Raw genomic sequence first — 26,630 nt, forward strand, 5'->3', positions numbered from 1 at the left:
ACCTTTTATCCGAAAGCCTTGGGACCAGACACTTTTCGTAATTCAGAATTTGTCGGTCTTCGGAATGGAAATTTTTTAGCGTAGATTTTAATGGCTGGCTCAGTGGTAGAGTGCTCGGCTCATATCCGCAAGGTCGCGAGTTTGCGCCTTGTTCCCGGCAGTTACTCGGTCGCGAGTTTGCGTCTTCAATGTAGTTTTTTCTAGCAGAATAAATGTCTGTATGAAATGCAGTGTAGGAGAGGTGTACTGACTGTGTGGGCAGAACTTTGGAAGTGATTGCCCACCAGTCTAAAAAGCCGCTGTGTCTCCCTGTCCCTGGGATAGCAGGGGCATCAAACAGCACAATACCCCCCCCCTCCAACTCCAGAGGAATCCGCTCCCCGATGGGCCGCTACGGCGACAAGTGGCAGTTTGCCCACAGCCCGAGCTGTGCCCCCTCATCCGCCACCCCAAGAATAAGACGTACCTTGCACACCATCAGCTTCTGCCCCTACGTGTTCCTCTGGAGTTGGAGCGGGGCTGGGCTGGAGTTGCTGCTGGCTGTGGGTCTCTGGGATCTCCGTGCTTGCAGTGGGCCTGGGGGTCGGTGTCCCGTTGGTCCTGACGTCTCCGGCCACCCCCCTGGACTGGAGCTAAGACTGGGAACTGTACCGCCCTTGCCCCCTCCCTCTGCAACTGCAAACAACCCCACTCTCCTGCAAGGGCGGTACAGTTCCCGGAGGATGGCAGGTGGCCGGAGACGTCAGGACCAACAGGAACCCGCTCCCCGATGGACTCCTACGACGCCCCGAGCTGCGCCCCGTCATCCGCAACCCAGGTTCCTCTGTAGTTGGAGCGGGGCTGGGCTGGGCTGCTGTTGGCTGTGGGTCTCTGGGATCTCCGTGCTTGCAGTGGGCCTGGGGGTCGGTGTCCCGACGAGGGGGCGCAGCTCGGGGAACGGCTTCTGGTGGTCCTGACGTCTCCGGCCAGTTTGCAGTTTTCCTCTGGAGTTGGAACGGGGCTGGGCTGCTGCTGGCTGTGGGTCTCTGGGATCTCCGTGCTTGCGGTGGGCCTGGGGGTCGGTGTCCCGTTGGACCTGACGTCTCCGGTGACTGGCACGGTCCTGCTCAAAGATCCTATAGCGGAGCTATAAGATCTTTGGTCCTGCTGGCATCGCCGACTTGAAGACAGTGCAAAGCCCCCGCGCCGGTGCAATGGGCAGGGAGCTGGAGAGGGGAGGGAAGGGGGTCACACACATGGCCGGGAAGCAGAGGGGTGTAGGTGGGGTGATACTGAAGCGAGCGACAATCTGCTGCTGCCTGCCCCGCTGAGTTAAAATGGTCCCACGCAAGACTCACGAAACACTGTGTATCGTGAGTCTACCGTGGGAACTTTTTAACTCAGCGGGCAGGCAGCAGCATATTGTCAATTATTAACCCTCCCGCGCAATATACCCTCGCCTTCTCTTTTATGAATGGGGATTTAGTTCCCCTTTCTTCGAGGACCGACCGGAGGTTCCGCTGTCACCTCTGCGGGCCGCCCTCGGTGAACGTTTTCAAGGACCTTTCTTCAAGGACCGAAAAAATGGCCGCTATTCGGAGGTTTTCGTTATTTGGATCTTCGGATAAAAGGTTGTGCACCTGTACTCGTATATGGTGTGATTTGAATGGATAGCATGCAAAACAAAAATATTCACCATATCTCAATATAATAATCATTTAGATTTCTAGTGACCAGTGTTCTACATCTTACCGTTCTTGCACATTTTCCTTTTACCTCAGTAACTGCCCTTGTTCATATTCCTCTATTACATTTTTGTAGTAGATCAGCTGTGGTTAACAGCATTCGTTTGCCTCCCTCAGATGACACAAAAAAACTATTATTCAACCTGGACATCCTTGACCCACAGATACTCCCTTTGTTCACCAGTTTTCAAGAGAAAGTTTGATTTAGCTCTTGGGGCTAAGGGAATCAAGGGCTATTGGGAACGAGGTATTGATTTTGGATGATCAGCCATGATCATATTGAATTGTGGTGCTGGCTAGAAGGGCCAAATGGCCTACTCCTGCACCTATTTTCTATGTTTCTATGACCCCTTCCTCTACTACTTGAAAGGTGCTTGTTTTCTCCGGTTCAGAAGTATGAAGTATTAATTCTCACTTTCCACAAATGCTGCCTGATCTGCTGAGCATCCACACGGTTTTCTGGTTTTAATTAACCAAAATAGATTGTTCCAATAATATTTTGCCCTCTTGAACCGATAGACATTCAAATAAATCTTTATTAGATAACTGTGTTTATTGGTAATGTTAACTGACACCTTCTAGAGCAGAAGTGTTGAAACTGAACTGTGGTATGTGGCCCAGTAGCCAAGTAAATCCCTTCAGTGTGTGGGAGGAAACTGCAGGTGCTGGATTAAACCGTAAAATAGACGCAAAATGCTGGAGTAACTCAGCGGCACAGGCAGCATCTATGGAGAAAAGGAATGGGTGACATTTCGGGTCGAGACCCTTCTTCAGACTTTAGTCCGACCAGAAACGTCATCCATTCCTTTTCTCCAGAGATGCTGCCTGTCCCACTGAGTTACTTCAGCATTTTGTATCTAAATCCATTCAGTTAGCCACTCAATTTTATTTTGTTCATTCTTGATATTTGTTCTGGAGAATAGTTTGCCTGGGATTTGGTAAAGACTTTGCAGCTTTCATGCCACATTATAGGATGGATCAAAATCTGTAATACGCAGATATTTAAAAGAACCAAACAAATAAATTAACAAGCGAATAGTGATAACTTGACTTGTGTTGAGAGAGAAGTTTTGGACACTGTTCTACGGAAGCAGAATTCAATATGATGGCCTCCCATATTATATGGGAGCAATGGAAAATTATTTGATGCTCATCACTTCAAGTACCTGTCAACACCAGTGGAATGTAGGAGACATGTGGACATCATTCTTTGTAAATAAATATTTTAAAGATGCTTTACGAAGTGGCTTTAAGAAGTGGCAGCATTGAAGCATGAAATCCTATAGAATTAAAAATTCTTTAGAGGATATAAAGTCTTTGCAAATGCCCTCACTATATTTGGCCCTCAGTGTATATGCATTGGGGAACAATCTAATTTCTTTCAATGTTTACCTTCTCATTGGCTCAAAATCGGAATGAACAAATTCACATTCTTTACTAAATACAGTTTTTGTGCCTTATAATGCAAAAGAAAATATTCTGGAATGCTGATATATTTTTTAATATCCTTTGTGTTTAGGATCCATTGATGGTTATCCTTCCTGGCCCTGGATCTTTGACCTCAGCTGTACATTTATTTCTTCACAGTATGAAAGAAGCAGGAAAAGGGCCTTTGGTACCAAGAATTCTTTTCAATCAGTTATGTCAGAGGTAATTGCACTGGATGCATATATTTCTTGCTTATAGCATCCTTAAATATTTTAAGACTTTTCAGATTCAACAATATGCAATTTCTATTATATTTGAAATGTGGTAGTTAGTTTATATTCTGCAAGATCGCACAAAGAGCAGAAGGATTATATGATTAAAATACGCATAATTTGTGAAAGTAATAGAGTTCATTCTAGAAATCTGAAATAGAAACAAATGTGAAAAAGCATTTCTTAGGTCTTTAATCTGAAACAAGACACTTATTTGATTGTCTGCACCTATAACCCGTTCTCCCCGACACTCATCACCAGACCCCACCTGCTTGGCAATATTCCATGGGTTTCTTACCTGACATGCAGCCAGTGCTGGTCATGAACAGGGAATGGGCAGGGTGAGGAAGGGAACTGGGAGGAGCTGGACAAGGGATCGGGGAGTGGTGGATGGCGATGTAGGGAGGGGTAGCGTGTGCCGGCAGAGGGTACAGGAGGGGCGGAGGGTACAGGAGGGACGGAACGGAGGATGGAAGAGCGATATGAACGTGAAACGTGGGCCAAGGGTGATTGGGTGGAGTGACAGATGGAGAGGGTAGGGTGAGGGATGAAGTGGGAGAGGGAAGTGAGTGTCATGGTAGAGTGAAGGCAGGGGAGGGCAGAATGTGGGGGGGAGGGAGGAGGGGCAGTGGGGGAGTATTGAATGCGTGAAGGGAGGGCAGAGTGATGTGGATTGGGTCAGAGGGCAATGCCAGTTAGTAGGGCAGAGAGTAAGGGTGGTGTAAGGGAGAGACAGAACAGGGTGAGGGCAGGATAAGGTGAAAGTGGTGGGAGGGCAGCGTGAGGGAGAAAGGAGTGGAGTTGAGGTAAAGTGTTGGAGTAATGGAGGTCAAAAGCAGCAAGATGAAGGATTTGTGTGCCAAAGTATGATTGGGATGAATGTGGCAGCCTAATGTCTGCAGATCCAAGTTCTCTTAGTCACCAGTTGCAAGTTCTATTAGTCACCAGTCTCAACGTTGCGGGGGCGGGGTGGGGTGGCCTGCAGCGTCACACACACACACACTAACCACCCCACGCACACACTAACAACCCCCCCCTCTTGATATTATATTAATATTATTCATTCGCTCCTTTTACCCCATCCCCGCCCTATCCACTAACTAATAGCCCCCAACTGCGCAGTCGAGGCTAGAGGGGGAGGGGGTAGGGAGGGAGAGGGTGAGTGGGATAGAGAGGGAGGAGGTAGAGATTGATGGGTGGGGGGGGCGCGGGGCATCACAGGGGAGGGCTGGTACCCGAACGCAATACTCCCCCACTCACCCATCTATCTCTGCCAATTCATTATCTTGCCATCTAATCCTACATGTTTATTTTCCTAATAACGAAGGCCAACTACCCCATCGGTCTGTTTTAGTCATTTGTCTGAATGATTATCCCAAGTTCTTTCTGTCTAGCCAATTTACATCCTGTTTTAAAAATAGTTTTCTTCAAGGGTCTAATCCTAATCTTTCTATTTATTATTTCTCCATATTTGATGGCATCTATCATTTGTTTTCTATCATAATGTAAACTATACTTGACAATTATTTAGAAGAGTACTGAACAGGGGGGCTTGAGGTCCTTCACGCAACTGGGAAGATAATACTGTTGCCCTTCAGTGAATTATCTATGCAGTCTTGTAGCTTTCTGCACTTTACCATAAAGGTTTATGAGCTTTTATTTGGTGATCAAGTACTGTCAATGAGATGTTTCAGTTCAACAATCAATGAATATGTTGTCAATTCAAATCAAGGTCAATCAGTGAAATATTTGCTTAAAGATTTATGATGAGTTTGAAGTGAAACTCTTACAAAGGAGCAAAAAAGAGCACATTTTACCATCAATGCTCAGTCAGAATGCACCCCGGTTCTGTACATTCCAAGAGGTACTTGTACAATCACGATATCCAGTCTCCGTTTGCAACATTCCATTATCTTAAAGATATCTAAAATCAATTATTTGGTCCATGCTTTCTTGGCTTTTTCATTTAGTTTGTGGATATTTTCTTTTATGTTTAAGTGGATATAATGCAACGTTTGTTTGTGATACACTTGTCATTTCCAGTGTGAGATGTATATATGAGTGCAGATGAGTACCAGTCATATGAGTGCCATACCAATGCATGTGGCAGCAATGGAATTTGTAACCATTTCCACTGTTTCTTGACCAGATTTAATCAATTCTGGCACAAAGGCCAATTTCTTGAGTATTAATCTACAGATTATTCCTCTTTTATTTTTCTCTAGAGAACTTACTGCCACTTTCTGGTGCAGAACTATCATTTTGGCATTCTCCTCTTCATTATGAAGTCTATGTTGGTGAATCACGTGTATTGAATTTTCTTTAAGAGGTGCAGGTATAATGTAAATCAGTCCAGAAGTTAACTGTGTGTGAAATGAACTGATGCACCAAACATTTGGTTACTCCAAAGTTCACATATTTCAAATGATGCATGAAGGACGATCATACTCTATTTCCACTAAAACAAATTGGGGCAGGTCTTTCGCACAATACCACAACACGGAGCGTTATGAATTTGTTGCTCAGTATATTGAGAGCTCATGGACGTTGAACTAGTGAAGATCTGGTGTGAAGCAGCTGAGTTTTGAAGTTACCCTGAGGAGCCAAGAAGAATAATCCCCAAAACCATGTCAAGTGGTGATATTAGAACATAGAACATGAAGCAGTACAGCAGAGGAAAAGGCCCTTCGACCCACAATGTCTGTGCCGAGCTTGATGCCAAGACTAAATCTTATCCGCCTGCACATAATCCATATCTCTCGATTCCCTGCATATCCATGTGCATATTTCAAGTCTCTGATATGTCACTATTATATCTGCCTCATTCTCCAGGCACACGCCATCCTGTGTGTAAAACAACATACACTGCACATCTCCTTTAAATTTTACCCCTCTCAATTAAAAGATGCTCTCTAATAGTTAATTTTACCATCCTGGGGGAAAGGTTCCAACTCTCTAGTCCAGTGGTTCCCATCCTTTTTTAGTTCATGGCCCCTTGGGCTCTTTAATTTTTCTGTGGTCCCCCGTGGCATTATTAGCGGAAACAAGTGGCCCCCTTCATTGAACCTGTGGCCCCCTAACTCCCCAGATTTTTCTGTGGCTCCCCTGAAATTTGGCCCCAGGTTGGGAATCACTGGTCTAGTCTGTCTATTGATCTCATAATTTTATATACTTCTATCGGGACTCCCAACAACCTCTGGCATTCCAGAGAAAACAATCCAAATTCTATCCAACCTCGCCCTGTCGCTAAATGCTCCTTAAGCCAGGCATCATTCTAGTAAACCTCCTCTGCACCCTCCCCAAAGCTTTCACATCCTTTCTATAATGGGACAACCAAAACTGCACACAATACTTCACATGTAGCCTAACCAAGAGCTGCAAAATGATTTCCTGACTCTTATACAGGTTGAACACCGATTTTCTGGAAACTGCTGGTCGACCCACCCCCATCATCCAGGCAAAATTACGAGAGCTCAGTTAAAATTCCCTGAGCGGCCACATATAGCATTGCAAGTGGTGAACGCTCTATCATGCGTTGCGAGTGGCGAATGCTCATTCTTCTCTCCTAATTGTTTTGCAAAGACAATACAGACAGTGCTTTCTTCGGTGTGCCCCCACTGACACGACGCATTTGGTCATCATGGGGCTCCCTCCCCTCTCACCTGCTGTTGCTTCCAAGGTTGAGTCTGTTGGTGATTCAGGTGGAGGAGTGGGGTGGTGGGGGAGTCGTCTGCAACGGTAGGGCAGGGAGGAGGGGAGGGGACGGTGGCCTGAATAAAACACTGTCCCCAGAGCCGCAATAGCAGCCATTTCACCGTAACTTGTGGTGAGTGAAGAAGGGCTCTCTGGTGCACTTTGCAAGTTGGGAGTGGGGTGCCATTGGCGGGCCAATGGGCTATTGTCATTTTATTATCGTGTGACCTCTGTTGGTCCAGAAAAACAGATAATCCAGAAAGGCTCTGGAACCAAGGATGCTGGAAAATCAGTGTTCAACCTATACTCAATGCCCCAACCTATGAAAGCAAGCATAACCTATGCCTTCTTTACCACTCTATCTACATGTTGCCACTTTCAGGGAGTTATGGACTTAGACCTCAAGATCCTTCTTTTGATATCCATAAGAGCATTAAGATTAATGGAGAGGAGGAATTTACATACCTCGACCACCAAATTAATTTACATATACCTCGACCACTGAATTAATTTCCACATACGCCGACCACCAAATTAATTTCCACATACCTCGACACCATCCTATCCCCCCCCCCGGTCCAATCCCTCCCTACCTATGTCCAAGACACCTCACACGATCTTTGGCTCATCAATGACTTCCGTTTTCCAAGCCCCCACTCCCTCATCTTTACTATGGATGTCCTGTCACTCTACACCTCCATCCCCCCCACCAGGAGGGACTTAAAGCCCTCCGTTTCTTCTTCGACCAGCCAATTTCCGTCCACCAATACTCTCCTCCGCCTAGCAGAGCTGGTCCTTACCCTCAACAACATTTCCTTCGACTCCTCCCACTTCCTCCAGAGCCAAGGCGTAGCTATGGGCACTCGCATGGGCCCGAGCTATGCCTGCCTCTTTGTTGGGAACATCGAACAATCAGTGTTCCAGGCATACACTGACCCTATCCCTGAACTCTACCTCCGCTACATTGACGACTGCATTAGTGCTACCTCCTGCACCCATGCAGAACTCAGTGACTTCATCAACTTCACCACTAATTTCCATCCTGCACTCTCCGGCAGTCCTGTTTGTTTTGTGTTTTTTGGGTTGTTTATTTTCGTTTTGGTTAGTCTAGTTTTGGTTTTTAGTTTGTGTTTTTTGGGGGGGGGGGGGGGGGTTGAAACGGGGCTTGCTGTCTCTCCCTGCGGGGGAATGCGACTTTTTTGTCGTATTCCCCTTCTCTGCCTCCGTCTGCGCTGAGGCCTAATGACGGAGCTGGCGACCTCGAGGCTCAGGAGGCAGAGCCCGCCAGGACTCGCACTGAGCTCGCTCCCGTGAGGACGGCCCGGCTCGGGGCTGGAACAGGGCTTTCGCGAGGGGCTGTGACGGCCGGCCCGAGGAAGGAACGGTGCTCCCGTCGGAGTGGCCGAGCTCGGGGAGGTACGGCGTTCCCAGCCCGAGGGAGGAGCGGCGCCCGGTCGGGGCGGCCCAGCCCGAGGGAGGAGCGGCGCCCGGTCGGGGCGGCCCAGCCCGAGGGAGGAGCGGCGCCCAGTCGGGGCGGCCCAGCCCGAGGGAGGAGCGGCGCCCAGTCGGGGCGGCCCAGCCCGAGGGAGGGGCGGCCCAGCCCGAGGGAGGAGCGGCGCCCGGTCGGGGCGGCCCAGCCCGAGGGAGAAGCGGCGCCCGGTCGGGGCGGCCCAGCCCAAGGGAGGAGCGGCGCCCAGTCGGGGCGGCCCAGCCCGAGGGAGAAGCGGCGCCCAGTCGGGGCGGCCCAGCCCGAGGGAGGAGCGGCGGCCAGTCGGGGCGGCCTGGCGCGAGGGAGGAGCGGCGGCCTGGCGCGAGGCTGAGACGGTGGCAGTACTCACGTGAGGGCGATCCGGCTCGGGGCTGGAACGATGCTCCGGGGGCTGGGACGGCAGTTCTGGTGGCGGTGGCCTGAGACCGGGGTTTGGCCGCGGGCCAGCGGCTGCGTCAGCAGGTCTGGTGAGCGGCAGCTTCGACTACCCCGGGCTGTTTGAGCCGCGGGACAGGTTTTAACATCGCCCGGGGGGTATCGCCTCAGCGCAGAAGGAGAAGAGGAGGGAAGAGACTGCAGCCCTAAGACTTTTGCCTCCATCACAGTGAGGAGATGTTGGGTGGACTCACTGTGGTGGATGTTAATATGTGTTTATTGTTGTTTTTTTATTGTATTGTATTGTATGTATGACTGCTTAAATTTCGTTCAGACTTCGGTCTGGATGACAATAAAAGGCTATCCTATCCTAAAATCACTTGGACCGTCTCCAAAATCTCCCTACTGTTTTTAGATCACACTGTCTCCATCGCAGGAAACAGACTATTGACCATCATCAACGACAAACCTACTGACACCCATAGCTATCTTGACTACACTTCTTCCCACCCTGTTTTCTGTAAAGATTCTGTCCCCTATTCCCAATTCCTCCGTCTATGTCGCATCTGTGCCCAGGATGAGGTGTTCCATACCAGGGCATCGGAGATGTCCTCATTCTTTGGGGAACGGGGGTTCCCTCTTCCATTATAGATGAGGCTCTCACTAGGGTCTCCTCAATATCCCACAGCTCCACTCTTACTCACCCTCCCCCCCATTCGTAACATGGACAGTAAGTAAGTTTATTGGCCAAGTATTCACATACAAGGAATTTGCCTTGGTGCTCCGCCCACAAGTAACAACATGACATACGTGACAGTTACAAATGACTCACAAAACACTAAACATTAATAATAATAAAACATTAATGATAAAAACACCATTGATCAAGCATGTGAACCAACAAAATACGAGATCAAAGGGAGGCTACAGATTTTTGGCTGTTGAGTAGAGCAACTACTCGTGGATAAAAACTGTTTTTATGTCTGGCTGTGGCAGCTTTGACAATCCGGAGTCGCCTTCCAGAGGGAAGTGATTCAAAGAGTTTGTGGCCAGGGTGAGAGGGATCAGAGATGATCTTGCCCGCTCGCTTCCTGGCCCTTGCAATGTACAGTTCATCAATGGAGGGAAGGTTGCAGCCAATAACCTTCTCTGCTGATCGGACGATTCGCTGCAGCCTCCAGGTGTCGTGCTTGGTGGCTGAGCCAAACCAGACCATGATGGAGAAGGTGAGAACAGACTCTACGATGGCCGTGTAGAATTTGACCATCATTGCCTGTGGCAGATTGTGCTTCCTCAGCTGCTGCAGGAAGTACATCCTCTGTTGTGCCTTTTTGACTGTGGAGTCGATGGTCGCCCCCCCCCCCACTTAAGGTCCTTGATGGTTACCAGGAACTTAAAAGACTCCTCAGATGTGACTGTGGTGTTGTTGATGGTGAGTGGGGTGAGGGGAGGGGGAGCTCTCCTAAAGTCTACAATCAATTCCACTGTCTTGAGAGCATTGAGCTCTAGGTTGTTGCTACAGCACCAGGACGCCAGCTGTGACACTTCATGTCTGTAGGCAGATTCCTCCCCATCCTGGATCAGTCCAATCAGGGTTGTGTCGTCCGCAAACTTGAGAAGCTTGACAGAGGTGTCTGTGGAGGTGCAGTCGTTGGTGTAGAGGAGAGGAGAGATTACGCAGCCTTGCAGTTCTCCTATGCTGAGCGTTTGCGGGTCCGAGATGTGCTTTCCCCGCCTCACATGCTGCCTCCTGTCTGTCAGGAAGTTGGTGATCCACTGACAGAGAGGTTCAGGCACAGTCAAATCGGAAAGTTTGGAGTGTAGTAGCTCTGGCACAGTGGTGTTGAATGCAGAGCTTAAATCAACAAACAGGATCCTCGCATAGGTCCCCTGGCAATCTAGGTGCTGTAGGATGAAGTGCAGGCCCAGGTTGACTACATCATCCACAGATCTATTGGCCCGATATGCAAACTGCAGAGGGTCCAGCAGGGAGTTTGTGATATTTTTCAGCTTGACCAGCACAAGCCTTTCGAGTGTCTTCATGACTACAGAGGTCAGTGCGACAGGCCTGTAGTATTTAAGACAAGTAATCCTTGTCTTTTTGGGTACAGGGACAATAGTGGAGACTTTGAAGCAGGCAGGGACAGTACATGTTTGCAGGGACAGTACATGTTTGCAGGGACTGGTTAAAAATGTCTGTATAGACCAGTGCCAGCTGTTTATACAGCTGGCAAAGGGAGTCCCCCTTGTCCTCACCTTCCTCCCCATCAGCCGTCGTATACAGCAAATAATCCTCCACATTTTTGCCACCTCCAACGGGATCCCTCTACTGACCACATCTTCCCATCTCCACCACTTTCTGCTATCCGCAGAGACCATTCCCTCCGTAACCCCCAGGTCAACTTGTCCCTTCCCACCCAAACCACTTCTTCCCCAGGTATTTTCCCCTGCAGCCGCAGGAGATGCAACACCTGTCCCTTTACCTCTCCCTTCGACATCATCCAAGGACCTAAACAATCTTTCCAGGTGAGGCAGAGGTTCACTTGCACCTCCTCCAACCTCATCTACTGTATCCACTGTTCCAGGTGTCAACTTCCCTATACCGGCGAGACCAAGCGCAGGCTCAGCAATCGTTTCGCTGAACACCTCCACTCAGTTCGTCTTAACCTATCTGATCTTCGGTGACTCAGCACTTCAAATCTCCCTCCCATTCCCAATCTGACCTTTCTGTCCTGGGCCTCCTCCATTGTCAGAGTGAGGCCCAGCGCAAATTGGAGGAACAGCACCTCATATTTCGCTTGGGTAGTTTACACCCCAGCGGTATGAACATTGACTTCTCAAACTTCAGATAGCCTTTGCTTTCTCTCTCCTTCCCCTTCCCAGTTCTCCCACTAGTCTGAAGAAGGGTTTCGGCCCGAAACGTTGCCTATTTCCTTCGCTCCATAGATGCTGCTGCACCCGCTGAGTTTCTCCAGCATTTTTGTGTACCTTCGATTTTCCAGCATCTGCAGTTCCTTCTTAAACACTCCCACTAGTCTTACTGTCTCCACTTACATTCTATCTTTGTCTCGCCCCCTCCCCTGACATCAGTCTGAAGAAGGGTCTCGACCCGAAACATCGCCCATTCTTTCTCTCCATAGATGTTGCCTCACCCGCTGAGTTACTCCACAATTTTGTGTCTACCTTAAAATTGATGGAGTTCCAGTTACTGATGAGCTGGTTGCGTTGTCGAGGTGGGGGTTAGTGGTGTTGATGATCGATTCAACATCACAAGGATAATTTGTGTACCAGTTCATTCAACTTAAGCTCATGGCTGTGGAAGAAAATAATCCATGGGAAGGGAATAGGGTTTGTGATGAGGGAAAAATGGTTTATTTAGTTCAGATTTATTATTGATTTAATGTTTGACAGGTAGTTAGATAGCACATCCAAGAAAGTAATGTTGTGTTACATTCCGAACAGTGATTATTTAAGAAGGAACTGCAGATGCTGGAAAATCGAAGGTACACAAAAAAGCTGGAGAAACTCAGCGGGTGCAGCAGCATCAATGGAGCGAAGGAAAAAGGCAACGTTTCGGGCCGAAGCCCTTCTTTGCCTTTTTCCTTCGCTACATAGATGCTGCTGCACCCGCTGAGTTTCTCCAGCTTTTTTGTGTACCCAGTGATTAGTTAATACGCTAGCTGGGGAAAAAATGCAGATTTATGTAATGTTTTTAATGAGTTGTCATTGGATAAATTTAATGTCAGTGTTTGTGAAATTGCAAAATACATATTCAGCTATTTTACTTGCAATTCAACCTCTGTTAAATATTTTGACGATATTCCCATAAAGAAGGATGCTCCACATGTTGGACAGTTGAGAGGGCATTTGATCACAGATTGAACAGAACATGCTTGCCTATAGGACTGCATGCTTCTTGGGGCGGAAAATCTACACAGTGACAACCTGTAGGTACATTAATTGTTTTATGTTGCTGCTCCGTGTTCGGCATATGATCATGTGGAGAAAAGGAGAAAAAGTTGAACGGAGGAAATGAATATCATCAGAGAGAATCAGAATATTTTCTCCCTGTGAATTTCTCATATTATTAAAATAGCTAAAGTAATGCAGTTTTCATTAACATTGTAATTTCACGTAAGATAGAAATGAAAATATCAGTCTAAATTTGTAAAACATGCCACATCTAAGAACAACTGCCTATATTTACATGAAAAACATTGTGAGACATTTTTGGTAGAATACCCGGGCAAGAATGCATATGGGTCCAAAATGTTCAAGATTATTATTCTGTTCTTTAATATCTATGCCTAGTTCTTCCTTAAATGTCATACTGTAATTTGTTGTTAATGGCCTCTTGCTTTATATATTTTGTATGTAAGCCATACAAATGTATTGAACAGTAGTGGACAAAACACAATAAGAGAAAATGTTATCAATTAAACGTTAATTATTTCAATAGTTTAAAAAAAAAAAAAAATTTAGTTTAAAAACATTGTTAATTCGTATAAATATACCTTCAATATCTGCTTTAGAAGTGATCTCTTTATATTCAACCCTTGAAATATCAGATGTGTAATGTTAAGCCTATAATAATTCACAGGATGCAATTTTTAATCTAAGTACTGTGAAATATGCAGTAATTGCCAACACTTTTGTAATTTCTCTGTGTATATCTTCTTCATTAATTAATGTCACTTCTTCCTTCTGTTCAGCAAGGACATCTGCTGCCTAAGGATCTGTGAGTGCAGCAGTGAAAGTAACTAGTATTTGACATGAACTGAGCAGTAGTCTTGAGTGGATGTCATCCCAAGCCAACAGTCTTTTATAATTGCCCAGAAGGTCTTCCACTTAAGACCTTTGTCCTTGAAAATGAAATTGCAAATAGCGGGCAACAGTCTTTCTGGTTATATGACTTAAGTCATTGGCAGTGAAAACATTAGAAGTCTAAATGTAGAATTATATAGTTCTAAATGTTGAATTATTTAGTTCTAGTATTATGTATTGCCCTTGCAGGCAGTGTCACAGTTTCCAGTTATAAGTTATATTTACTTGGATCTTGATAGAACAAGTTAACTGCTCTGTTCTGCTTATTTAGTTTTTGATAGCTGAACTTGCCATCTACACATAACAGCGCGACTTGTGGCTTGTGCGTGAGTGAAATAGTGATGCCATAATTTCACTAAACAGGAAATATCTGTGTGTGCGTTTGTGTAAGATGTCATATAAATGCACAAATTAGATGTTTGCAATAGATCACTGCACTTACTTTAAGAGGATGAACAGTAGTCAAGAGCAAATAGCAACCAACTGCATGTTTTTACTTAAAATCCATGTAATAGTTAGCAATGAATAACTGATATAATAGTAGCTCTCGGTCTTTTATTCATTCTAAGTTTTATTGTAATGTTTTATGCAAAGCAAAGTCCTACAGTAAATACTGGTCTATTTTTGTTTCTTATGTGGAGAAGGACCATTAAAACACTATTTATAAATCATTATTGAAGTACATCAGCATTCATTTTATGATACCACTTCAGCACTGGATTGTGTTCTCACCCCCTGGAATTCGCCTTTCACCCCATCAACCATTGCATTCAGCACATAATCCTCCGACGTTTTCGCCACCTCCAACGGGATCCCAAAACAAGCCACATATTCCTTCTCCACCCCTTTCCGCTTTCTGCAGAGACTGTTCCCTCTGCAACTCCCTGGTCAACTCGTCCTTTCCCACCCAACCTCCCCCTTCCCTGGTACTTGAATTGAATTAAATTTAATTGAATACTTTATTGTCATATGTGACAAGTCACAGTGAAATCCTTTGCTTGCTTACTTTGCCAATGTATGCAAATAGTCGCTTATAAAAGGCACTTATGAAGTCACATATTCCCCCCCCCACGCCAGTTCCCCTTGATCTTTCCCCCTCCTCCCTCCCTCATGGCCGTCCTCCCCATGCCGGGTTCCCGTTGCTCTTCCACGTCCCACACAGCGATCCCCACACTGATGCGACACCTGTCCCTATACCTCTTCCCTCTACTCCGTCCAAGGACCTCTACAGTTTTTTTCAGGCGAGGCAGAGGTTCACTTGCACCTCCTCCAACCTCACCTACTGTATCCTCTGTTCCAGATGTGGACTCCTATATATCGGCGAGACCAAGCGCAGGCTCGGCGAATGTTTCGCTGAACATCTCTGCTCAGTCTGCCTAAACCTACCTGATCTAAACACTTTAACTCCCCCTCCCATTGTCACATTAATACAGCACCTCATACAGTGCCCTCCATAATGTTTTGGACAAAGACCCATCATTTATTTCTTTGCCACAATTTGAGATTTGTTATAGAAAAAATCACATGTGGTTAAAGTGCACATTGTTCAGATTTTATTAAAGGCCTTTTTATACATTTTGGCTTCACCATGTAGAAATTACAGCTGTGTTTATACATAGTTCCCCCATTTCAGGGCACCATAATGTTTGGGACACATGGCTTCACAGGCGTTTGTAATTGCTCAGGTGTGTTTAAATGCCTCCTTAATGCAGGTATAATAGAGCTCTCAGCACCTAGTCTTTCCATCACCTTTGGAAACTTTTATTGCTGTTTATCAACATGAGGACCAAAGTTGTGCCGATGAAAGTCAAAGAAGCCATTATGAGACTAATACAACTGTTAGAGACTTCAGCCAAACCCTAGGCTTACCAAAATCGACTGTTTGGAACATCATTAAGAAGAAAGAGCACTGGCGAGCTTACTAATCGCAAAGGGACTGGCAGGCCAAGGAAGACCTCCACAGCTGAAAACAGAAGAACTCTCTCTATAATAATAAAGAAAAACCTTCAAACACCTGTCCGACGGATCAGAAACACTCTTTGGGATTCAGTTGTGGATTTGCCAATGACCATTGTCCGCAGAAGACTTCATGAACAGAAATAGAGGCTACACTGCAATATGCAAACCACTGGTTAGAAATAAAAATAGGATGGCCAGGTTACAGTTTACCAAGAAGTACTTAAAAGAGCGACCACTGTTCTGGAAAAAGGTCTTGTGGACAGATGAGACGAAGATTAACACATCAGAATGATGGCAAGAGCAAAGTATGGAGGAGAGAAGGAACTGCCCAAGATCCAAAGCATACCACCTCATCTGTGAAACACGGTGGTGGGGGTGTTATAGCCTGGGCATGTATGGCTGCTGATGGTACTGGCTCACTTATCCTCATTGATGATACAACTGCTGATGGTAGTAGCATAATGAATTCTGAAGTGTATAGACACATCCTATCTGCTCAAGTTCAAGCAAATGCCTCAAAACACACTGGCTGGCTGTTCATTCTACAGCAAGACAATGACCCCAAACATACTGCTAAAGCAACAAAGGAGTTTTTCAAAGCTAAAAAATCATCAATTCTTGAGTGCTAAGTCAATCACCCGATCTGAACCCAATTGAGCATGTCTTTTATATGCTGAAGGGAAAACTGAAGGGGACTAGCCCCCAAAATAAGTATGCTAAAGATGGCTGTAATACAGGCCTGGCAGAGCATCACCAGAGACGACACTCAGCAACTGGTGGCACGGTAGCGCAGCGGTAGAGTTGCTGCCTCGATCCTAACTACGGTGCTGTCTGTACGGAGTTTGGACGTTCTCCCCGTGGCCTGCGTGGGTTTTCTCCGAGATCTTCGATTTCCTCCAACACTCCAAAGACGTACAGGTTTGTAGGTTAATCGGCTTGGTGTAAATGTAAAGCTGACCCTGGTCTGTGTAGGATAGTGTTAATGTACAGGAGTTGCTGGGCGTTGCGCGGACTCGGTGGGCCGAAGGGCCTGTTTCCGCACTGTATCTCCAGCAACTGGTGATGTCCATGAATCGCAGACTTCAAGAAGTCATTGCATGCAAAGGATATACAACAAAATACGAAACAATGACTACTTTCATTTACATGACATTGTTGTGTCCCAAACATTTTGGTGCTCTGTAATTGGGGGGGGGGGGGGGACTATGCATAAACACTGCTGTAATTTCTACATGGTGAAACCAATATATATATATAAAAATGGGCTTTATTAAAATCTGACAATGTGCACTTTAACCACATGTGATTTTTTTTAAATTACAAATCTCAAATTGTGGTGTACAGAGGCAAATAAATAAATGATGGGTCTTTGTCCCAAACATTATGGAGGGCACTGTATTTCGCTTACACTGCAGCGTTATGAATATTGACTTCTCTAACTTCAAGTAAGCCTTGCTTTCCCTGTCTCTCCATCCCTCCCTCTTCCCAGTTCTCTGACTGTCCCCTGATTACCTTGTATCTCTGTTTGCTTTGTTGTCAGCTTCCCCGAGCTAACAATGTAATCAATGTATTCTAGTTTCCTTGATCTGCATCTCTTTTGATCTTGTACACTTCCTTTTCTCTGTAACTCTCTCTCCCGCACGCTCTGTCTGAAAAAGAGTCTCGACCCGAAACGTTACCCATTTCTACTACAGGTGCACAACCTTTTATCCGAAGATCCAAATAACGAAAACCTCCGAATAGCGGCCATTTTTTCGGTCCTTGAAGAAAGGTCCTTGAAAACGTTCACCGAGGGCGGCCCGCAGAGGTGACAGCGGAACCTCCGGTCGGTCCTCGAAGAAAGGGGAACTAAATCCCCATTCATAAAAGAGAAGATGAGGGTATATTGCGCGGGAGGGTTAATAATTGACAATCTGCTGCTGCCTGCCCGCTGAATTAAAAAGTTCCCACGGTAGACTCACGATATACAGTGTTTCGTGAGTCTTGCGTGGGAACTTTTTAACTCAGCGGGGCAGGCAGCAGCAGATTGTCGCTCGCTTCAGTATCACCCCACCTACACCCCTCTGCTTCCCGGCCATGTGTGTGACCCCTTCCCTCCCCTCTCCAGCTCCCCGCCCATTGCACCGGCGCGGGGGCTTTGCACTGTCTTCACGTCGGCGATTGATGCAGCAGGACCGTGTCAGGACCAATTGGACACCGACCACCAGGCCCACCGCAAGCACGGAGATCCCAGAGACCAGCCCAGCCCCACTCCAACTACAGAGGAACCTGGGTTGCGGATGACGGGGCGCAGCTCGGGGCGTCGTAGGGGCCCATCGGGGAGCGGCCACTCAAAGCCACGCCGGGAGATGTAGGGCCCTGCCCCGGTCTTGATGTTGGAGCCCCCGGCGGGCGCTAGCAAGTCCGCGGCAATTTACAGCCGCGCCGGGCGTTGTAAGGCCCCCCTCCAGGTCACTCTCAACCTCTATGATGTTTGCTCTCAACCCCGTAATTCGGGCGGGAGAAGTCGCTGCTGCCGGTGCCCCGCAAAGCAGTCTCCCACCGGAGACCCGCGAGCTCCCGGTGTCACCATCCACCGGAGTCGGGTCGCAGCAGCTCGCCCCCGCAACTCTCCACGCTCCGAAGCTGGCTAGCTCCACGGAGGTAGGTCCGTAGGTCCACAGCTCCCACCGACCCCCAGGCCCACTGCAAGCACGGAGATCCCAGAGACCCACAGCCAGCAGCAACTCCAGCCCAGCCCCGCTCCAACTCCAGAGGAACACGTAGGGGCAGAAGCTGATGGTGTGCAAGGTACGTCTTGTTCTTGGGGTGGCGGATGAGGGGGCGCAGCTCGGGCTGTGGGCGAACTGCCACTTGTCGCTGTAGCGGCCAAAGATCATAGAGGAGCTCCTCTATGATCTTTGGTAGCGGCCCATCGGGGAGCGGATTCCTCTGGAGTTGGAGGGGGAGGGGGGTATTGTGCTGTTTGATCGCCCCCTGCTATCCCAGGGACAGGGAGACACAGCGGCTTTTTAGACTGGTGGGCAATCACTTCCAAAGTTCTGCCCACACAGTCAGTACACTTCTCCTACACTGTATTTCATACAAACATTTATTCTGCAAGAAAAAACGACATTGAAGACTCAAACTCGCGATCGAGTAACTGCCAGGATCAAGGCGCAAACTCGCGACCTTGCGGATATGAGCCGAGCACTCTACCACTGAGCCAGCCATTAAAATCTACGCTAAATAATTTCCATTCCGAAGACCGACAAATTCTGAATTACGAAAAGTGTCTGGTCCCAAGGCTTTCGGATAAAAGGTTGTGCACCTGTATCTAGAGATGCTGCCTGTCCCGCTGAGTTGCTCCAGTATTTTGTGTCTTATCTTTTGTGTTCTCAGGTTCTGAGAAATTTTGAACTCAAAACTGCTTTACTTGTGTGCTTCATTGCTATCTACCCAGTGCAGAAGAACACACAAGAAAAAAATTACATGTGTAGGCTAAAGGCTGCTGTGTGAAGAATTCTGGGCCTGCTTTCTAACAAAAATTGCAAAACACAAAAATTCAACCCTTTTTTACCATAGACCATTACTTTCCGGTATTTGCCGTGCCAAAATCTTGCTGACAGAATTATGATAATTGTACCTACCTTCAGCTGTAATTTTATAAAATTTCCTCCATATGCACTTTTTGTATATTTCTCCATAATTAATATGGTTTAAAACCAATATTCAATTATTTTCTAAGATCATGAAAAAAGAGTCGGTACAATTATGAACTTTGCAATAGGATGTAGTGTGGGACTGACATTTTTTATGTTCTAGCGACTAATTCTTTCTGATAAAGGGTTCCTCTGATGATCTAAGTACAGGGTACTGATGACCTTGATGAGGCAAGAGTGTTCTTTCCTCATGTTAATGATGAGGAGCCTTGTGTTTTAGAGATGATTTTTGTTCAGCATGGATCCAATAATTACATTTTAATTTCACACAAAAAAATTGTCAGTCCCATGTATTTTGAAGCACTATGGTTAATAACCTCAGTTTTGAGTAGAACACATTGTATTTCATCTGAAAAAAATAAAATTTCTTCCAGAATGACTATCTTGGTTTATATCTATTGTACAATTCTTTGTAAATTTTAAATTTCTAAATTTTCAAAATGTCTACATTTTGCTAGTTGTGGTTTTACTTAGAAAGTATTTGTGCTATACCTTTTTATTGCCATTTAGTGAAAAATTATACACCTCAAATCTTTTGGTAGAAGGAAATATAATTAATTGTGGAAATTGTGAGAGAAATATTTCAAGCATCGATTCCCATTATTTTGTTATTTTTAGATATTTCCCAAATCAATCTGGGATTTTGGAATTGATTTTGATGATTTCCAGTTTATTATAAGAATCAGAGGCTTCCACTAATTGGCTTAACGTATAGCATGAGTTATTTATATTCAATCCAAACAGTTATTGTATAGTAATTTAGGTAAGTGCTAAGAAGCACCTACAGATATGCTCTGCTCATTATCGATACTAGGATGATGAAATTTTTCTTCAAAAAACAGCATGTCCCAATGTATTTGTATTGAAGAGATAATCTTCAATGTTGTTCAAAACTTCTTTGGATGTGGTCAAGTTTATGGTTTCTGCTTCAGGATAGGCTGCTCTCGTAATAGGCTGCTTAGTGTCTAGTATCAAGCCATCCGCTGTTAATTTTGTTAGTGTTACAGCTGGCAAACGTTATGTTGGGGCAGATTGTGTATATTGCTACAGGGCCCTTCTGTTTGTTTTCCACTATACTGAATTTTAGGATTGCTGACTTCTGACTGATCATACGAACAAGTGATTGACACATCAATTAGTCATTAAACACATTTAATAAAGGTTACACAAATACGTCATTGATTGTGATTTCTTGTGACTGCTGTTATGAGAATTCTGTTTAAAGATTGTTACTAAATTTGAATATATCTTGTTTACTATATATTCCTAATATCTTTCTACTTTCTCTCTTGCTCGTTACTCATTTCTTTATTTCCTCTTGATATCTTGTCCTTTCCATTTTTGTTTACTTTATTTTCAAAGCAATTTTTAATTGGTTGGGCTTGGTTTGAATATACTTTTTATCGGTTATGCTTTCTGAATTGGGAGCAATGGAAATAATTTACCATTCCATGAATACTATGTGATCATCACCTGTTGGTTTTTTTTATAAACAAGCCTGGAATGTTTATATTTTAATCACTTTTTTTGTACCACATTTATATTTGTACTTTAAAAAGGGAAGATTGGATAATTTTGAAAAATGTGGGGATATTGGTTTTATTTATCAAATATTAAAGACAGATTTCCAAATAAATGACATTAAGTAAACTAGAGAACACTGGATACCATGGAACTCAGAATGAGCTATCAGATGGAGCTATAAATGACGTGATTTGTACAAATATCAGGAGAAATAATTTTCATAAATAAAAGCAGCAAATTCCAGAAATATTGATTAGGCAGCAACTATGGTAAAAGGGACAGTTAAAGATTCATTTTGATAACCTTCCAACAGAACTGGCAAAATTGTGAAATTATATATTAAATTACAGAAAATGGATAGATAAAGCAATGAGTGTGTCTGAATGGGTGGATACAGATGAGACTGATTGATACAAATGGAAACTCAGCGTGTCAGTCTGCATCTGTAGATGCAAATGGACAGACAAAGTTATGGGTCACGATTGATGGGTGTTCTGCAAATCAGTCTCACAAACTATGATTAATTTTAATTTCTCTATTGTAAAGTAGCCTACATGGTGAGCACCAAATGTAATATACTAAATTGTAAGAAATGAATTGCTGCTTCACCTGGAATTAACATTTGGATCATTGATGTTGGAGAAGAGGTAAAAGGGCAGATATTGCATCTCCTGCAGTTGCATAGGTAGGTATTTTGAGAAGACGAATGGATGTTAGTAAAAATGAACGAGTGAACCAAGGAGGTCTGGAGAAACTGACCCATTTAAATGCTGAAATGTATGTCTGTTGGTGGCATAAACTTGACGGCAGTGGAAGTTAATGAGGATGTCTATTAAATGTGGAGACTAGTTTGGTTGAAGGTATAGATAATGAAATCCAATCTGGGGTCAAAGAATCAAACAGCATGGCAACAGGTCCTTCAGAACAACTTATAAATGCTGACCAAGATGCCCATCTAAGTCCTTGTGGCCCACCAAACATAACAGCCTGAAAGCTTTTAAAGAACCGTTTATTCCTACTTTCTATCAATACTAATCAATATGCTATCTCAAATCTAAGGATATAGAGATGTATTTTATTGAATGTCTTTCGAAAATCCAATTATATGTTAATTGGTTCTTCATTTAAACTACCATGGTATGGCAGTGTAATGGTATTTTTAGTGGAGTGATACAGTATTATGTTGTAACATTAGAATTGGAGTTTACACCCTGCACTTGAAGTGCAGTAAATGCAAAATTATCGACAATAAGGTGGGTAGTAGGAATAGAACGGCATGCAAGTTTCAAAGAAATATGTGCAGGTTTGGGACTCGTGAAATTCCCCCGAGAGACAGTATGGGTTTATTGGTCAAATGATCTCTGTTGTATCAAATGTATGAAATTGATTGCCATGATGTGAATGAAGTTTGACTTTTATTAAAATGGTTACAATGAAAAATTAGAACATAGGATGAAAATTGACATGATTAGATAAACCGAGGGGAAAACTTCCGTTGGTCAAGATTTTACTCTGAGCATCATTGAGGGGGAAAATATCTCAGCAGAAATGATGGCCAAACAATATACATTTTTTAAGCCATTGAGTGCCTTGTCGGCTTAGTTTCTCCAGCACTTTGTTCTGCTCAAGATTCCAGCGTCTTAAGGGCCTGTCCCACTTTCACAACCTAATTCACAACCTTTTTTACTCGTGGACATTTTTCATCATGCTCGAAAAACGCCCCAACCTACTTGATGCCACGAATACCCACGACTAGCATCACGGCCTGCTACGACCTTGTGACGACCATGCTGCGAGTATGAGTCATGGGCAAACTCGGCAGAGGTCGTGAATTAGGTCGTGAAAGTGGGACAGGCCCTTTAATGTCCAGTTCTTTGTGTATCCATGGAACTGTAAACTTGAATGCTGTGTGAAGTTACATACATTCTGAATTTTTCTCTGAACTAATAGATCTCATATCAATGACCCATTAATGTTTTACATTACATTTTAAGGAAAACTGTTGATGGCTGAAGCTAAATACTTTGTTTTGATGATGTAACCTTTAAGCAAGTTTTAATTTTCAAACGGGCAACTAAGTATTGTCTTGATAAAAGCGTATATTTGAGATAGTTAACCATAGATGCTGATTACTATTAGCAGCAGTTCAACCTGTTCTGTCATGATACTGCTGGCACTGTACAACAGGTTGTGGTGCAATGGCACTGGCTTCCATATGTCAGCACATCTGCCTATGTTCTGGTCAATCAACCATCCAAAAGGCCTCAAACACAGCAATGATCTTGCTTCCAGCAAGTTTTCAAGGAGAAAATAGTGCATTTATATTTGTCGGATTTATAATTTCATGATGAATACATTTCACAATTAAATTTAATAATTACTTAGTATTTCCTAATTACTTTTTTAAAAAATGAACATACGGGTACTGTATTATTATTTATCATGCTACTTTTTGTAGCTTAAATATATATTGTTCAGCATGGAAATAGATTTCTGGACTTGCCTCAGTAACACATCATTTGGTGCATTTCTCCCATCATCGTTTTGAATTCCGGCTTATTAACATCATAGTGCTGTACAGTGCTGGTCTGATGAAACAGGTGAGTTCCTACATGACTGCTTGGACCTGTCAAGCAAAATATAGGGAAAATGCATGATGCTTACTTAGCCATCAAGTGGATTGAATTACTTCTGATGATAAATTATTGATCAGAAACACTGCCCAGTCTCTCCAGAGATGATGCCTGAAGTACTAGATATTTCCTGCATCTTCCATTATTATTCCAGATTTAGCACAGGTGGGCAACTTGGTCGGCATGGGCAAGTTGGGCTGAAGATCATGTTTCCATGCTGTAAGATTCTGTGATTCTATAGCGACCTCTACCATCTGCAGTATTTTTCGCTATGGAGCTGTTGCATTCTGACTAATGTTAATCAACCTATTTTTGGCATACGCAAAATGCATGTCCAGTTCACTTCAGATACAACTTTCCACAGGATGAGGGAAACATGAAAAATAAGACGTATACTATAGTATACATTATACTAAAGTACTGTAGCATTTTTTTAACATAGTAATTTTCATATTTGAACATTGAAGTGCTATCTAAACTTTGAAGCAAAGAGTAGCAGTACATGCTGAACCTCATTTATTTTTATCATAGTTGAAAAGATGCAGCCTGTGCCATGTACAAAATCCAAAATATCAATTTACCAAGGCTTCATAGATTCTGCTGCGCATACCCGCAATCTCTACTATCTCGAATGAGAAAGATCCCCACCTTCTTGACCATCTACCGCCAAACCATACAACATAGAAAAATAGGTTCAGAAGTAGGTCATTGAGCCCTTCGAGTCAGCAATGCCATTCAATACGATCATGGCTGATAATCTAAAATCAGTACCCCGTTCCAGCTTTTCCCCTATATCCCTTGATTCCTTTAGCCCTAACAGCTGAATCTAACTTTCTCTTGAAAACATCCAGTGAATTGGCCTCCACTGCCTTCTGTGGCAGAGAATTCCAGATTCACAACTCTCTGGGTGAAGAAGTTTTTCCTCATCTTAGTCCTAAATGGCCTACTCCTTATTCTTAAACTGTGACCCCTGGTTCTGGACTCCCCCAACATCAGGAACATTTTTCCTGCATCTAACCTGTCCAATACTTTAAGAATTGTATATGTTTCTATAAGAACGCAATTCCAGTGAATACAAGCCCAGTCAACCCATTCTTTGAATCATATGTCAATCCCGCCATCCCGGGAATTAACCTGGTGAACCTATGCTGCACTCCCTCAATACCAATAATGTCCTTCCTCAAATTAGGAGACCAAAATTGCACACAATACTCCCGGTGCAGTCCCACCAGGGCCCTGTACAACTGCAGTAGGACCTCCTTGCTCCTAAACTCAAATCCTCTCGCAATGAACACCGACATGCCATTAGCTTTCTTCACTGCCTGCTGTACCTGCATGCTTATTTTCAGTGACTGATGTACAAGCACACCCAGGTCTCGTTGCACCTCCCCATTTCCTAATCTGACACCATTCAACTGATAATCTGCCTTCCATGTTCTTGCCACCAAAGTGGTAAGTGCCGCAGCTCACACTGTCACCCAGCTTTGTGTCATCCGCAAACTTGGAGATGTCACATTTAATTCCCTCGTCTAAATCGTTAATATATATTGTAAATAACTGGGGTCTCACCAACAAGCCTTGTGGCACCCCACTAGTCACTGCTTTCCATTCTGAAAAGGACATGCTAATTCCTACTCTGCTTCCTGTCTGCCAACCAGTTCTCTATCCATGTCAATATCCTACTCCCAATACCATGTGCTCTAATTTTGCACACTAATCTCTTGTGTGGGACCTTGTCAAAGGCTTTTTGAAAGTCCAGATACACCACATTCACTGGCTCTCACTTATCCATTCTACTTGTTACATCCTCAAAAAATTTCAGAAGATTAGTCAAGCATGATTATCCCTTCATAAATCCATGCTGACTTTGGCCGATCCTGTCACTATTCCAAATGCGCTGCTATAATATAACCTCTTTAACAATCGACTCAAGCATCTTCCCCACTACTGATGTAAGACTAACTGGTCTATAATTCCCCATTTTCTCTCTCCCTCCTTTCTTAAAAAGTGGGGTTACATTGGCTACTCTCCAGTCCACAGGAACTGACCCAGAGTCTATAGAACATTGGAAAATGATCGCCAATGCATCCACGATTTCTCGGGCCACCTTAAGTAATCTGGGATGCAGACTATCAGGCTTAGGGGATTTATCTGCCTTTAGTCCCAACAGTTTACCTAACACCATTTCCTGACTAATGTGGATTCCCTTCAGTTCCTCCCACTAGAACCTTGGTCCCCTAGTATTTCTGGGAAATTGTTTGTGTCTTCCTTAGTGAAGACAGAGCCAAAGTACTCGTTTAACTGTTCTGTCATTTCTTTGTTTCCCCATTATAAATTCACCTGTCTCTGATTGTAAGGGACCTACATTTGTCTTCACTAATCTTCCTTTTTACATATCTGAAGAAGCTTTTAGAATCAGTTTTTATATTCCCCGCATGCTTTCTTTCATGCTCTTTCTCTCTCTCCCCCCCCCACCCTTAATTAACCCCTTTGTCCTCCTCTGTTGAGTTCTAAATTTTTCCCAGTCCTCCGGTTTACTGCTTCCTCTGACCAATGTATATGCCTTTTCCTTGGATTTAAAACCATCCTTGATTTCCCTCGTTAGTCACGGTTGAGCCGCCTTCCCCGTTTTATTTTTTCGCTAAGTAGGGATGAACAATTTTTGGAGTTCATCCATGCGGTCTTTAAATCTTTGCCATTGCATCTCCACTGTCAACCCTTTAAGTATAATTTGCCCGTCCATCCTAGCCAATTCCCGTCTCATACCTGCAAAGTCTGCTTTCTTTAAGTTCAGGACCCTAGCCTCTGAATTAACCGTGTCACTTTCCAACCTAATTCAGAATTCCACCATACTATGGACACCGTTGCCCAAGGGGCTTTGCACAACAAGATCGCTAACTAATCCTTCCTCATTACACAATACCCAGTCTAGGATGGCCCGTCCCCAGTCGATTCATCTACATATTGGTTTAATAAACCATCCCGTATACAATCTGGGAAATCCTCCT

At 44.5% G+C, this 26,630-nt stretch overlaps 1 protein-coding gene across 3 annotated transcripts in view; it reads left to right on the forward strand.

Annotated features, from left to right (window-relative positions):
- usp45 (ubiquitin specific peptidase 45) overlaps positions 1–26,630 on the forward strand; it is a 95,357-nt gene that overhangs the window by 27,625 nt on the left and 41,102 nt on the right. For all 3 annotated transcript variants that reach the window (XM_033021032.1, XM_033021031.1, XM_033021033.1), the window contains exon 8: positions 3,244–3,374. In XM_033021032.1, the coding sequence (XP_032876923.1) occupies positions 3,244–3,374 (131 nt within the window). The remainder of the gene's footprint in view (positions 1–3,243; positions 3,375–26,630) is intronic.

Source organism: Amblyraja radiata, chromosome 5 (genome assembly GCF_010909765.2).
Source record: "Amblyraja radiata isolate CabotCenter1 chromosome 5, sAmbRad1.1.pri, whole genome shotgun sequence".
NCBI lineage: Eukaryota > Metazoa > Chordata > Chondrichthyes > Rajiformes > Rajidae > Amblyraja > Amblyraja radiata.